At 39.6% G+C, this 12372-nt stretch overlaps 1 protein-coding gene across 1 annotated transcript; it reads right to left on the bottom strand.

The window, feature by feature from the left end:
• Positions 1-6797: 6797 nt before the first annotated feature.
• Positions 6798-11949, bottom strand: KPNA2 (karyopherin alpha 2 (RAG cohort 1, importin alpha 1)). Its single transcript, XM_009695465.1, has 10 exons — positions 11838-11949; positions 11603-11740; positions 11097-11185; positions 9998-10266; positions 8741-8835; positions 8379-8642; positions 7526-7759; positions 7257-7439; positions 6999-7148; positions 6798-6890 (listed from the first exon to the last, which is right to left on the bottom strand). Exons 1-10 carry the CDS (start codon positions 11910-11912, stop codon positions 6798-6800), a joined length of 1590 nt encoding a protein of 529 aa, XP_009693767.1. The 5' UTR covers positions 11913-11949.
• Between the last annotated feature and the right edge of the window lie 423 nt (positions 11950-12372).

Genomic DNA, 12372 nt, shown 5'->3' with positions numbered 1-12372 from the left:
GATCCATCTAGCCTTTTTCCACATCTGTACTCATTCACTGACTGCAAAATTCATTTTTTTTGAGCAAATGTCATCTCTCATTTGTTCTGCAAAGTGCCTTGCACAGCTTGGTTGCCACAAATTTAACAAACATTTGGATTATATTGCTAAAAGACATTATGTTCCAATTTGAGTCTAATACACAGTTGGTTTGCTATGAGGAAGTAAGCTTTCCGTTTAGTTAAAATGGTTTTTTTTAGGTTTTTTGTCATGTTTATTCCTGGTGTGGTTTTTTTGTTTGTTTGTAACTATGGCACACTGAATTCTGTTGACAGCTGCAAATCTGCTGTGCAATATAGCAGATCAAATTTTATATTTTGCAGCAGTGTAAGGTATCTGCATGTGCTATTTGTTGTACTGAACAGAGAAGTTTTTAAAGGTAGTCTGGACAAACGCTGGTTGCAGGAGTGGGCTAATCTTCTAGTTTTTCTTAAGCAATTTCTAGGATTATTTGCTATTAAAATTATTTTTATTAGAAATTATTAGATCCCCACTGTCAGTCTTCCTCAATCACCTCTGTTTTTCCTTTCTGACTTAATTTAAATCTCACGCAGTTGTTACCATTCCTCCGCTACTTACGTTTTCCTTTTCTAATCCAGATCTGGCCACAGACTGCAGGTGTTGATACACACTTAGGTACGGATAGGGTAACAGCTTCAGTTTTAGAAACTATATAAAACAATCTTTCTATACAGAAGAAAGATTCCTGCTTAATTCAAGTCAAATTTTGTAAAGCAGATCTTGAGAAATGGAATGTGGATCTCCTGTCTGTCCCATCCCCCTGCCTTTATTTTCGTATATTGGTAAGGTTCTCTCTGTTGTAAGTTATACGGACTGCAGCAATGGGGGTTTTTAGCCATTAGGGGAAAGGAAATGACATATGGAGAGAATTCAAGTCCCTCCTCATTCCTAGAGAGTCTATCCAGAAAGTTAGTACGCTGAGCTCTGTCCAACTGTCGTTTCCTGCTCAGAATTGGGAAGGGGAGCTGGGGGTGGCAGGAGAGATGGATACGTAACGTTAAATTGCTGCTTCTGATTAACAGCAACATTCAGCACATGATTTCACAGTGTTACTTTGAACAGAATTGAACGTCTGCAGCCCAAATATGTGTAGCAATCGACTGATGAAAGAGCTATTTTTACATCTGTTTCATATAGTGGGTAAAAATGAAGTGATTTAGAAGGTGGAAATGTGCCTTGGAGATTATTCAAGATTTTCTGATAACTCTGTACTGCCAATCTTCCACATGCCCACAGAGCATTATTACATACTCCTGGTATTGTAGCTGTTTTACCACTGTGAACCTGTACACAAAGCAATCTGTTACAGATAACAAATTAGGCAGCTTTCCACTCTTTTTTTTTTTAAAATATATGTATATTTAGAAATCACATCTTCAAAAGATGACCCCATGATTTTCATTTCACGTTGCAATGCAAATGGAGAAAGATATGAAATGAAGTAGAACGCTTCCTCAACAATACTGCCTCTTTTGTTGAGCTCATAGGTGTAATCCAACCTCTTCTGCAGTGAAATCAATGCCATTGATTTTGCTTTTAGTAGGTCAGTTAGTCAATTGAAACTCCCTTCCTGATGTATGATTTAGACATCACTTCTGGATTTGGCCCATTGTTTTATTTAAATGATTAGCACAACATTTTAATGTGGTCAAGCAAGTTCTGCTTCATAAGAATTAACTGGATTTTTCTCCACCCTGCTTTAATTTTTCTCTCCTCTCCTCATCCCTTTAAATCCCAACTTCACTTCCCTCCCACTAATGACACTCCCTAGGGCAGTGGGTGAACTGCAACCTGGAAACAGGCCATGGCTCTTCCACGAAATCTTCTGGCTTCTGCGGAAGAGCATCCATTTCCTGGAGCCATTCTGAGACAGACAGTGCTCTGCAGTCAGAAACTGGACTGGAATCCAGTGACCCTTATTCCATATGAAGTGCTACGAAACTCACAGCAAATCAATTCTTTCTTAGCTGTCTACATGCTGAGTTTCTGCCCGACTCACATCAGTGCCACACCGTGGATCAATAAGAAGGGTTTTCCAAACACAATGAACAACTTTGCACACTTGTAGCTCGAGTGTTCTTGTGAATACTTCTTTTCTGAAATTTGCAATTGAGTTGGCCACGCTCCTTCCAGCCCTAGGAGGGTCAGCTAATTCCCTGTTAGACTTTCCTCTTAATACATTCCCCTGAAGGCAAGCCAAGCTTAATTTTTTAACTCAGACCAAAGGGTTAATGTGTTTCCTATTAGCTCTTCAGTGAAAGTCTCAACATTTTCCTCCATAGGCCAAATATCACCAGTCACAATTAACCTTCATTAATTACTTCTGTTTTGAATAACAGTACTTTTCCCACAAATTACACATACTCCCAAAATTTAGACTTGTGCTTAAATGTTATGTCATACCTTATCACAAAAGGGATTCAACACTCTTGGGATAATCCTAGTCAGCAAAAGGATAATCGTGACCAGAGGTGCCATGGGTTAACTAGAGGAATGGACATCAGGATTCCCAGGCTCCAGGTTAATTCTGCCAGCTACTTTCTGAACGTCTGTGGATAATTTTCTTGTATCTCAGTTTGCTCTGCTGTAAAATAGATTTAGAAACAGAAGAGATCTGTGAAACATTGTTGGCTAGTGAATTCCTTTTCCTGTACACTTACAGCTGTTCCTTTTTGCTGATGTACCACTGTCGTTCCGTGCAATTAAAATCATTCTGCATAGAGTAGCAGGAAGCAGCTTCATTTAAGAGAATATTTCAGTGGAAATCATAAGGAAATAAAGAATAAATTTATCCTAATTTAACCATTTCTAGGTTTTCCACAGTTTAAACTATTCTTGCTGTAGTGAAAAGTGAACAGACATGCTATTGAACAACAGGACTGCAAAGCCTCTGCTCGTCCTTCAGAGCCTAGCATCTTGGGAAACAGCAGGTGGAAGCAATCACACAGGCAGCATCTGCTAGCATCAAAATTTCAGAGGTGGTTACGTTTGCTGAGATCTTAGACTGAAATCTTGCCATCGCTCCACAGATAAATTAGCATTAGCAACAACTGCATTCCAAGCCAGTTGATGTCAGCAGGGGTCTGTTATTGTTGCTCTTCAGCACAGAGGAGTTGGCAGACTGACACATAGGCCACCAGACATTTACTCCAGCCCTTGTCCTGAATTAGGCATTTGCCAAAGAAAGAACACTAGCTCTTAAATCTGGCTGGCTACACACACCAAAAAAAAAAAACAAAACCCAAACACCAAAAACCCAACCAACAAACTAAGAACCAGGAGCGATAACAATTTTCCTCTCCATTTTTGCTCCTACCACTTTTTTAAGCTAGAGACGCAGCCTAATGGGTGACTGTGATCCTAACCTCAAAAATAGTTTGCATTTTCTTAGAATAAGGAGTGACTCACCCCAGTCACTTACTCATAATCACTGCAGATTGTTGGTTGTGGAAATACGTGCTGCCAAGAACAGGGCTCATTGGTGGTTAGGCTGGACACATGTTTCTTGGATAAAAACAAAGTCTTGGTCCCCAGAAAGTTAATTATTAAGCCACTGAGCTGTCAGGCATCTAGAGAAAAATTTGCAGTTTTCTATTATTAACTCAATATATTAGATAATTCTGAAACAAGGATTTCAGGAAAAAAAGTAGAGATAACACTATTCAACAAGTGTTCTGCATTCTCATCCCCTTTACTATATGTAGAGACAGAAAAGTTAAATTAACTGTGTATATGCTAAAAAGTGATTAAAGCAAGGAGTGGTGTTTTAAAGTAACAGCACCCTGACATACCCCTTTTAAAAGATTATACCTCATATTCAATATTTAATCTGGTTAAATACTCGGAAATTAGCACGTAGATGTTTTCTGTAATTACAAGAGGTGCTCCAATGGATTTTATCTCAGTGTGTTCTTAATAGGAAAATAAAGTACATCTTACCTGCGTGGTCCAGGCTAGATGGAACTCCGCACCAACCTCTCGGAAGGGACTGAGCCTGTGAGGTTGCCTGTAGCACCCTCTACCGGAAGATGCAAAATTTTAGAGTTAGAAACCTAAAATTACTCAAGAATTCTGAATTATGTTTCACAAGTCATCGCCCTTATAAACCCACAAACACGTAGTATGTGGAAGCAATTATTTAATCTATGAAAGCTGACTTTGCATAATTGCTTTTATACAGGTTAATTCTTCCAGTTCTCTACAGAGTTACACAGAAAATCATGATTTTATAACCGATACTTCTAGGTTGAAGTTAGAGGATACAGGAGGCTTCACTGCAGATGCGTAAAAGCCCCATTTGGTTGGTTTTTTCCCCCAGAACATTAAAGCCTTCAGCATTGCAAAGCAGATGGTTCTTCGCTTTGCACTGGTACTGCTAAGATAACGTCAGAATTCGGTCCCAAGGGCGTTGCAGTATCTGTGGTGTTAGACTTGCGTTCTGCTCCTCAGTCTGGCACTGTCTGCAGCTTCTTCTGCAAGTGCTGGGGATCACCTGCAGCCTCTCCCATTAGCACAGAAGGCAGGCGGGGCACAGCTCAGTCTCACCCCTCCTTCGGCAGCACAGGCACGCAGCGAGAAGGTTAGTAACACCGACATCAGCTTCTCAAGCAGAAGATGCAATAGGGTTAACGGTAGCCATTGGTCCGATTGTCTTTAAAGACTCCTATTATAAAGTTTATTACTTGCTGCAGCTTTGTTTTGGGGTAAAGAAAAAACAGTTGAAGTGGTACAGTTGAAAGGATGAAATCATCTTTAGTCAGTTCAGGATATTGTGGTTTTTGCAAGACAATACCTTTTATGATAGGTAAAATCTGCAGTCATACACCAGTGACAGTAATATAAGTGTCTCCAAGGCCACGTTCCAAGCTGGATGAAGGAACTCACATGGCTTAAGTAGCCCAGCAGAATTATGCTTATGCTGGTGAGTTCACAAGTGATTGCTCTACAGGAAACATTATTGCTGTTAACCAAAAGAAGAGATATGAATATATATGGAGACAAATTATCTGCTACCTTTTGTAACTTGGCCGCTATCCAGCAGTACCCAAGATCCAAGCAAGTGGCATGCACCAAGAAGCCATGTGAATGCACATGTAACCATCAGCCTCCAGTTAGGGAGGGTACCATTTTTGTGTGCTGACCTGAAATAGGGAGTAGTAGACTTGCACCACAATAAGGGAAGTGAGTGACATCTTCTACTCATTTAAAGAAGTCTTTGGTAGCAGTATATGAGAACGGTAATCCTTTTTGTCCTTTTCAGATCAGGCATTTTTAATGAAGAATTTGAAGAGTTACACCCAAACCCACTTATATATGCCTATGCACTTTAAAATAGACTTGAAAATATGCAACAAGCAGACTAATACACAAGATCGAAACAGATTCTTTCATCAGGTTCATTTAGCAGAATATAAGGTGGGGTTTTTTTTGTTTTATAATTTTTTTTTCTTCTTCTCCCTGCATAAAGGCAGAAGCAAAGCCTATGAGAACTCCAGAAGAATTGCATACACAGTAGGTTCTTCCCCCCCCGCCTTTTTATCAGTAATTGAAGTGACAGGCTACATTTCAAATATGTCACACTTATAAAAAAAAAAAATCTAGCCACAAAAAACTGACCTCTCTTACACTATCGTAAGAGCTAGAAAAGCTCAGAGAGCTGAATCGATATAGCTATTCAGACACATCGACTCCTGGGAGGTTCCAGTTAATGAAACAGCTCAATCCAAGTTTTTCCAAAAAGCTGGAAAATAGGACTACAGTTCTTCCCCTCCACCCACTACCCCCCTCCCAAACCTCACCCTGCACAAGCACCTTTGGAGACAGACTAGGTTATGGGAAGTAATGATTTTAGAAGTAAAGGGACAATAGATTCTAAGACAAGGCCTTCATTTTTGCACTCTAGAGCAGGCAACCACTTCAAGGCATTTCCTATGCTAAGGCTACCTGAACATACTTACAATCAGTTAACTACTGTACTTACCCTTCCTCCATGCTATTACTTGCAATTAATTAGTGCTGCTACAGTCTAAGTATTTCTCCAGAAGGCAGAAGATGGTTTAGCTCAGTTACAAACAGGGTAGAACAAATCTGATTTCTGTAAGGGATATCTAGAGAGAAGCAGCAATTCATTCCTTCTGCAGTAATAGAAGGGTGCTACATGCATAAGTCAGCCTGGGGTGACCAAGCTGTTTTAAAACCTCCATCTTCAGAATTGAATCTCTCCTGGTTTAGACCTGCATTCTTGCCCTTATACATTTTGACTAAGTATACTTACCATATCAGTCACCTTTTAAGAGAGCAATTGACACAATTCAATTTGATGTATTGACATCACTTTATTGAACTTCAAATATAAATCCTCTTTAAAAGCCTACTCAGTGTATGGATTACAGCAATAGGTTATGTAGAACATAATAGATCATGAAGAGGTTTGCAGAGTAGTGGCTCATGCTTTGCAAGAAGCCTGTATTGCCCACTTACTGTCCCTGTTGGGGATAAGAATGCAAGAGCCAGAAAAAACCCAAGTATTTACAAGTATACCTCAGAAAGAATGACACTTACAGTTAGAAGAAATTCACATATGTACAGTTTTGAACTGTTCAAGTATGTTTCAGTTGGACAAAGTGCTACAGATCACATACAAAAACACAGTAAAAACAAGAGGAACTATTAAGACAAAGAAGTGGCAGTCATTCAGGTGCCAAACGACTTGTAGGCGGGTGCAGTATATTCAAGATCTAGAAGTTGAAAGTATTTGGAGTATTGCCCTGAATTTGGAAAGTGTAGCTGGCAGCAGTAGATTCTGGTACAACATTTTGGTCTTCCTCCTCCTAGAAGGAAAAGAAAAAGAGTTTTGAAAGAGCAGTAGCATTTTAACCTAGTAGTCAGTTCTAGAATAGAAAATAAAAGTGGAAAAAAACCATCCTGCAGCCACATACTTCTGCTGAGAAGTATTTCTCAATCAGGGTGGATGAGGCTTTGTACACTTGTTCGTTTTCATGTGACTGAAGAGCTTCAATTTTGTCTAGACCCCCACACTCCTCAATCATGAGACAAAGTTTTTCAGTCTCATTAATCTTCTCAGCAGCCTGCAAGAGACAAGCATGGAATAACATCAGCAAAGACGTACGGTATCAGCTACTGGAGAACCATTAGCAACAACTTGGACAGTGATTGAGTACACTGCATCCACATACCAAGAAGATATTAGAAATAGCATCCAGGATAACTAACACAGTTTTGCTGTCTTTAGCTGAGAGTAGATTCAGTAGGGGTTCAACAACACCAGCCTGAACAAGATACACGATCTGGTCAATTGTTCCACCACTTGTGTAGTTAGTCACAGCCCACACAGCTTCCTTTTGAGATTTGAAATCCCCCTGTGAAGGTAAAATCAGGGTATTTGAACACAGATAGTAGTAGTAATAGCAAGAGCCACAACATAGTATATATAGGTTTTGTTTACCTTCCTCAGGATACCAATGAGATAAGGCACAAGACCATGGTCTACAACCCGCTGAATCTGATCCTGACGTCCAGCAGTGATGTTGGACATTGTCCATGCTGCTTCTTTCTGAATGTTGTTTTTAGGATGAGAAAGGAGACTTGGAAAGACAGATAGTGCTCCTGAGTCAATAACAATCTGTGTCTGCTCATCAGTACCAGTGACAATATTTCCTATGGCTCTTAACGAAGGAGTCTGAAACAGATATGACAGTAGTACTTAGGAAAATTGTTATCATCTAATCTGTGTTTGAACAAATACCGCCATACTTGATGCCCCCTTGCTCTAGCCTGCCCTGTTAACAGCATGATATGCTATGTACTGATGAGTTTTAGCTCCTTGTTAGCATTACATATGGAGACATTAAGCATGCCAAGACTGCACAGCTTCCAAGACCAATCTGCAAACATACCCATGACAGAGCTTAGGAAAACTAAGTGCTAATGGAGTTTTATTATAGTATAATTACAGTGTGCACAGATCCCACTTCTAAACACTGTCCCTAAAAATTTGGATTCGCAACAGTAGTTTAGAGTTAAAAGCAAGCTTCAAAGGATGTTGACTGTTGCACTGGCCTGTGTGTTAAATCAAATGATTACATAAAGAAGCTTGATAGTCATCAACAGCGATAGTCTGTCTCATGTGGGGTAGTTTCCAGATGAGATAGAAGCTCAAGTCTTACCTACTCAAAGCCTAGAACAAGCATCTGATTTATGTATGAGAAGAACCATTCAGTTACATGGATGCTATCTGAACTGCAGTTTTATTCATGACTCAAATCAAGCAACAGCAATCTGCATGTCTGATAGCTTACCATTATTGGCAGTTCACTACATCCCAGGAGTTTCACAAGTTGTGGCACCAATCCAGTTTTCACTACAACTTCTATCCTGTCATTGGAACCATCTGTTAGATAGGAAAGTGCCCAGCATGTATCTGCTAACACCTCATGATCATCATGGTGCAAGAGCCGAACAAGAGCTGGAAGAATCTGCTCAATAGCTTCTATGGGTGGTGCAGGATTCTTATTACGACACAGGTTTGAGAGGGTCCATGTAACATTGCGTAAATACCCAGACTGCAAGAGTTGAAATAAATGGTTAGCAACTGTGTAGTTACTCAAGCTCTTTTACTCACTTATTAGTAATTGTAACTTGAATCTTACTGCACACTTACAGCCAGAGAAGAGAGATTGGGAACAGCTAGTAGACTCAGCAGCGGCTCAATTGCACCAAATTTAATAACCAGATCTCTATAGGTAGAGCCATCCCCTGAGAAAAGAAAAATAGCCAGGTGAAGACCAGAATAGAGGGACATGTGCATATAGAATCATTATGTGTTAGAGGATGAATTCTTCTACTGCTTAAGGACGACTAGATAGAATAAGGAGAAATAAGAGGACAAACAGACTACTGCCAGTCAAGTCATACGACAAGCATGTGTTTTTCTAAGCAAGCCACTGAGCTTAATTTTTTTTCTCTGTTGGATAAAGAGCTAATTTAGCATATGTTTTCTATACAGCTTTCGTTATAGTTCATAATTAAGTAGGGACTTGCATGTTTCTTTGAAAACGTATCTAAGCCCTACCACTAGAAGAGAGCTCTTCCCATAATATGGGACTTCAAATGCATTATAATCATTGGTTGTATAACTGAGTTCTATAGTATAATGCTGATGGAATGTCAAAGTTTGAGTGAATTATTCCATTGCAAGGTAACAAAAAGTACCTCATAGTTGAGTTTAAAAAAAACCTCAGAGGACAAACTTTAAGAAAACTCCACTCAAACAAGGCTTTTGTTGAGCTCATTTTCTCTGTGCGAAGATTCACTATTCTCTGTAAGGCCCAGCTATTGGAAACCATAATAATACAGCAAATACAATATTTAACATTAATAATTTCAACCATTTTTTTCCTCCAGAATGGGATCCAACACTGGCAGATGAAGTAATCCCGAAAGGTGCAGGAGAAACTTCATCATATAATCCTTTCACATCATTAAGGAGCTGTTTCAAAGCAAGGAATATTTGCCATCACATACACAATTATGTGAGCCATCTGCTTCCTCCCTTCCCCTCCTCTAGTCACAGAGCAGAGCTCATTGAGAAGTCAAAAACGTCAAGTGAGATATGTGAAAGAGCCCTACGTTGCGGCATGGTTATATAGCTGTATCAAAACTGAACTGAAATATGGAAGCAATCCACATACTACAACCTACAGGCTGCCAGGTATTGCATGGGACATCTTTTATCAGGTTTGAAGATAAAGAATTGTCTGTAGCATACTCTACATTGCAGAGCATGTCTTTATTTGAAAACCATTAAGGCAGAGTTCCCAAGAAGTTCAGCATGCTGCGTGACATGTCAGTAGTAATGTCCTTCTAATTTAAATAAGGGAACAGGTCTGAAATAGAGTTGTGTAGCATACTGACATACCTGCAATATTTCCTAATGCCCACACAGCCTGTTCACTGATGTGAGCATGGGGAGAGGCCAGTAGTGAAATAAAGGCTGGAATAGCCCCTCCATCTACTACTGCCTTTGTTTGTTCTGATGTCCCAGAAGCAATGTTGGTAAGCGCCCAGGCAGATTCAAACTGAATAGGACTACAGTCTGCTCTACCCAAGAAGGAGACAAACTTTGGAATCAAACCAGCCCTAATTATGTTGTCTATTGGGGGCTGCTTCTCTCTTGAGAGTAGTTTCCTAAGGAGGAAGACAAACAGAAAGCATTATTTTTGCCTGCAAAGATCTGAACAACAGATTAAACACTCTAAAAAGATCCATATTTAAAAAAGAAAAGGTTTAGCATTGCCTTAACATTCAGAGAAGGCAACGCAACACAACATGAAGTAGAAATACAGACAAGCTGAACACTAGCTTCCTAAGCCTCTGTTAACATTGGTTTTGGTATGTCTTCAGTATACGAGAGGTTCTGTTCAAGCTCTAAAATAAAGCAGGCCTACAAGAATCATAATACATCTTAATTGCTAGAGGTTTCTCAGCAGAGAGAGGTTAATGACTGCCAGAAGCAGCAGTGCAACGATATACAAGCTTTCTAAAGACGACTGTAGATTTGGAAGGAGAAAGGAAACTCAGCCCATTTCAAACCCCGAACATCTTGCTGTTCACATTGTACCAAGGTAGATGACTGCAATCAAATATTGTAGTCAAGCATTAACACAGTTTAAAGAGATCTTATTTTGCTATAAGAAAGCATTTATTATTATTAATCCTACAACTCTAAGATGGACTAATGTTTATTTTGCCACCTCAAAACCACCAGAAAGAATTACTACTTCCTAGTAAAGTGTTCAGGCACTTAAACATTCAAAAGCCACATGGTTTCATTAAAATTACCACGAAGTTAAGTGTACCTATATTGTATATAAGGCTGGCTCAGGCATTTGTTGAAATACTGACAAGAAGGGCCATAACTGCTGCCATAACCAGGCACTTAGGCTCATAAGCCAATTCTTTTACCTTGCCTAGTTACTGGCTTGCACAGCTGAATTGGTTACCGCTAAATTCCTTACCTGGCAGCTTGAGTAGCCTGTAGCTGAAGCTCCATGTTATTACTATTAACTCCTCTGACTATTTCTTCAACTGACCAGTGTGCTGATACCTGTACAATAAGAAGTTAGATGAATGAATGCTTCATTGGGAGAGGCATGTATCTTCATGACCACAGAGGCCTTCTCTACAATACTATGAATAGACCCCAGTTTAAAACCTCTTCCTTAAAAGGTTATACCACTATGTGATACACCAAAACCTCATCAGTTACAGCTTTATCTACAGCTATCTGAACTAGTGAAAGCTTTTTTAATCAGCACTTCACACCACTGTTACACTAGGCTTAAACACAACTGGCTAAGCTACCTTGAGAGCGTTGTCCATTAGAGTTGGTAGTATAGACTTAAGTTGGTAATGTATGTGTAGTAGTGCTGTTTCCCCCCCCAAGAAAGAATTCATACTAGCATGGCTGCATGAGCTTATGTTGCAAGGCCTCCAAGCATGCCTGTTCCGAGTACATACTTACCTGATTGCTCCTGTTTTCCTGAAGGGGAGAAGTAGCATCATCTGGTAAAGTGCTAACATTTCTTCTTTTAAGCATCTGGTCATCTTTCTTAGCTTTCCTCAGCTCTACATTGACTTCAATACGCCGCCTTCTCATTTCCTGGAGGATATACATTCACAGTAAGTTCTTGGCTTTTCAACTCAAGTTTAAAAGAGATGATAGCTAGCCAAAGTACTAATTGCATCAAAATACTCACTGTAGTATCCTTTCCTTTGTTCTTGAATCTGTTCAACCGAGCTGCTGCTGTATTGGCATTCTCATTAGTAGACATCTTGCTTATTAGATTTTTGAGAGGAATAGATAAAAACAAGCCTGGAAACAGAGCAAATAATAAACAGGATGTTTACTCCACAAGCGTTAAATTAAAAAACTGAGATCAATACTTGATAGTTGAGACACTTGTCCATATTAGATACAATAACAGCATCTAACTTGACCAAAGATACTAGTACCATAACAGCTGTCTCTTTAAACATCTAGATGTTACAGCAAGATCCAGCATTAACACAAAAGTAGTAGATGCACATACATTGTTTTAAGACGCTTCCAGCCACAAACTATATCAGAATCATTGTTTTTAGAAGCAAGATTGGTTTTCCCTCCCATAGACAGCACACATACTTTTAAATACTATTTTCACTGTGTCATACGTTGCACAGGCACCCCATCCAGTCCCACCCCAACCCCTTTCGATGGGAACAGCGAGATCTCGCACTGGGAAGATCCCCCCG

The sequence above is a fragment of the Cariama cristata genome, unplaced genomic scaffold, assembly GCF_000690535.1.
Source record: "Cariama cristata isolate BGI_N322 unplaced genomic scaffold, ASM69053v1 scaffold1562, whole genome shotgun sequence".
NCBI lineage: Eukaryota > Metazoa > Chordata > Aves > Cariamiformes > Cariamidae > Cariama > Cariama cristata.
This window is presented reverse-complemented; position numbering and strand designations above follow the sequence as displayed.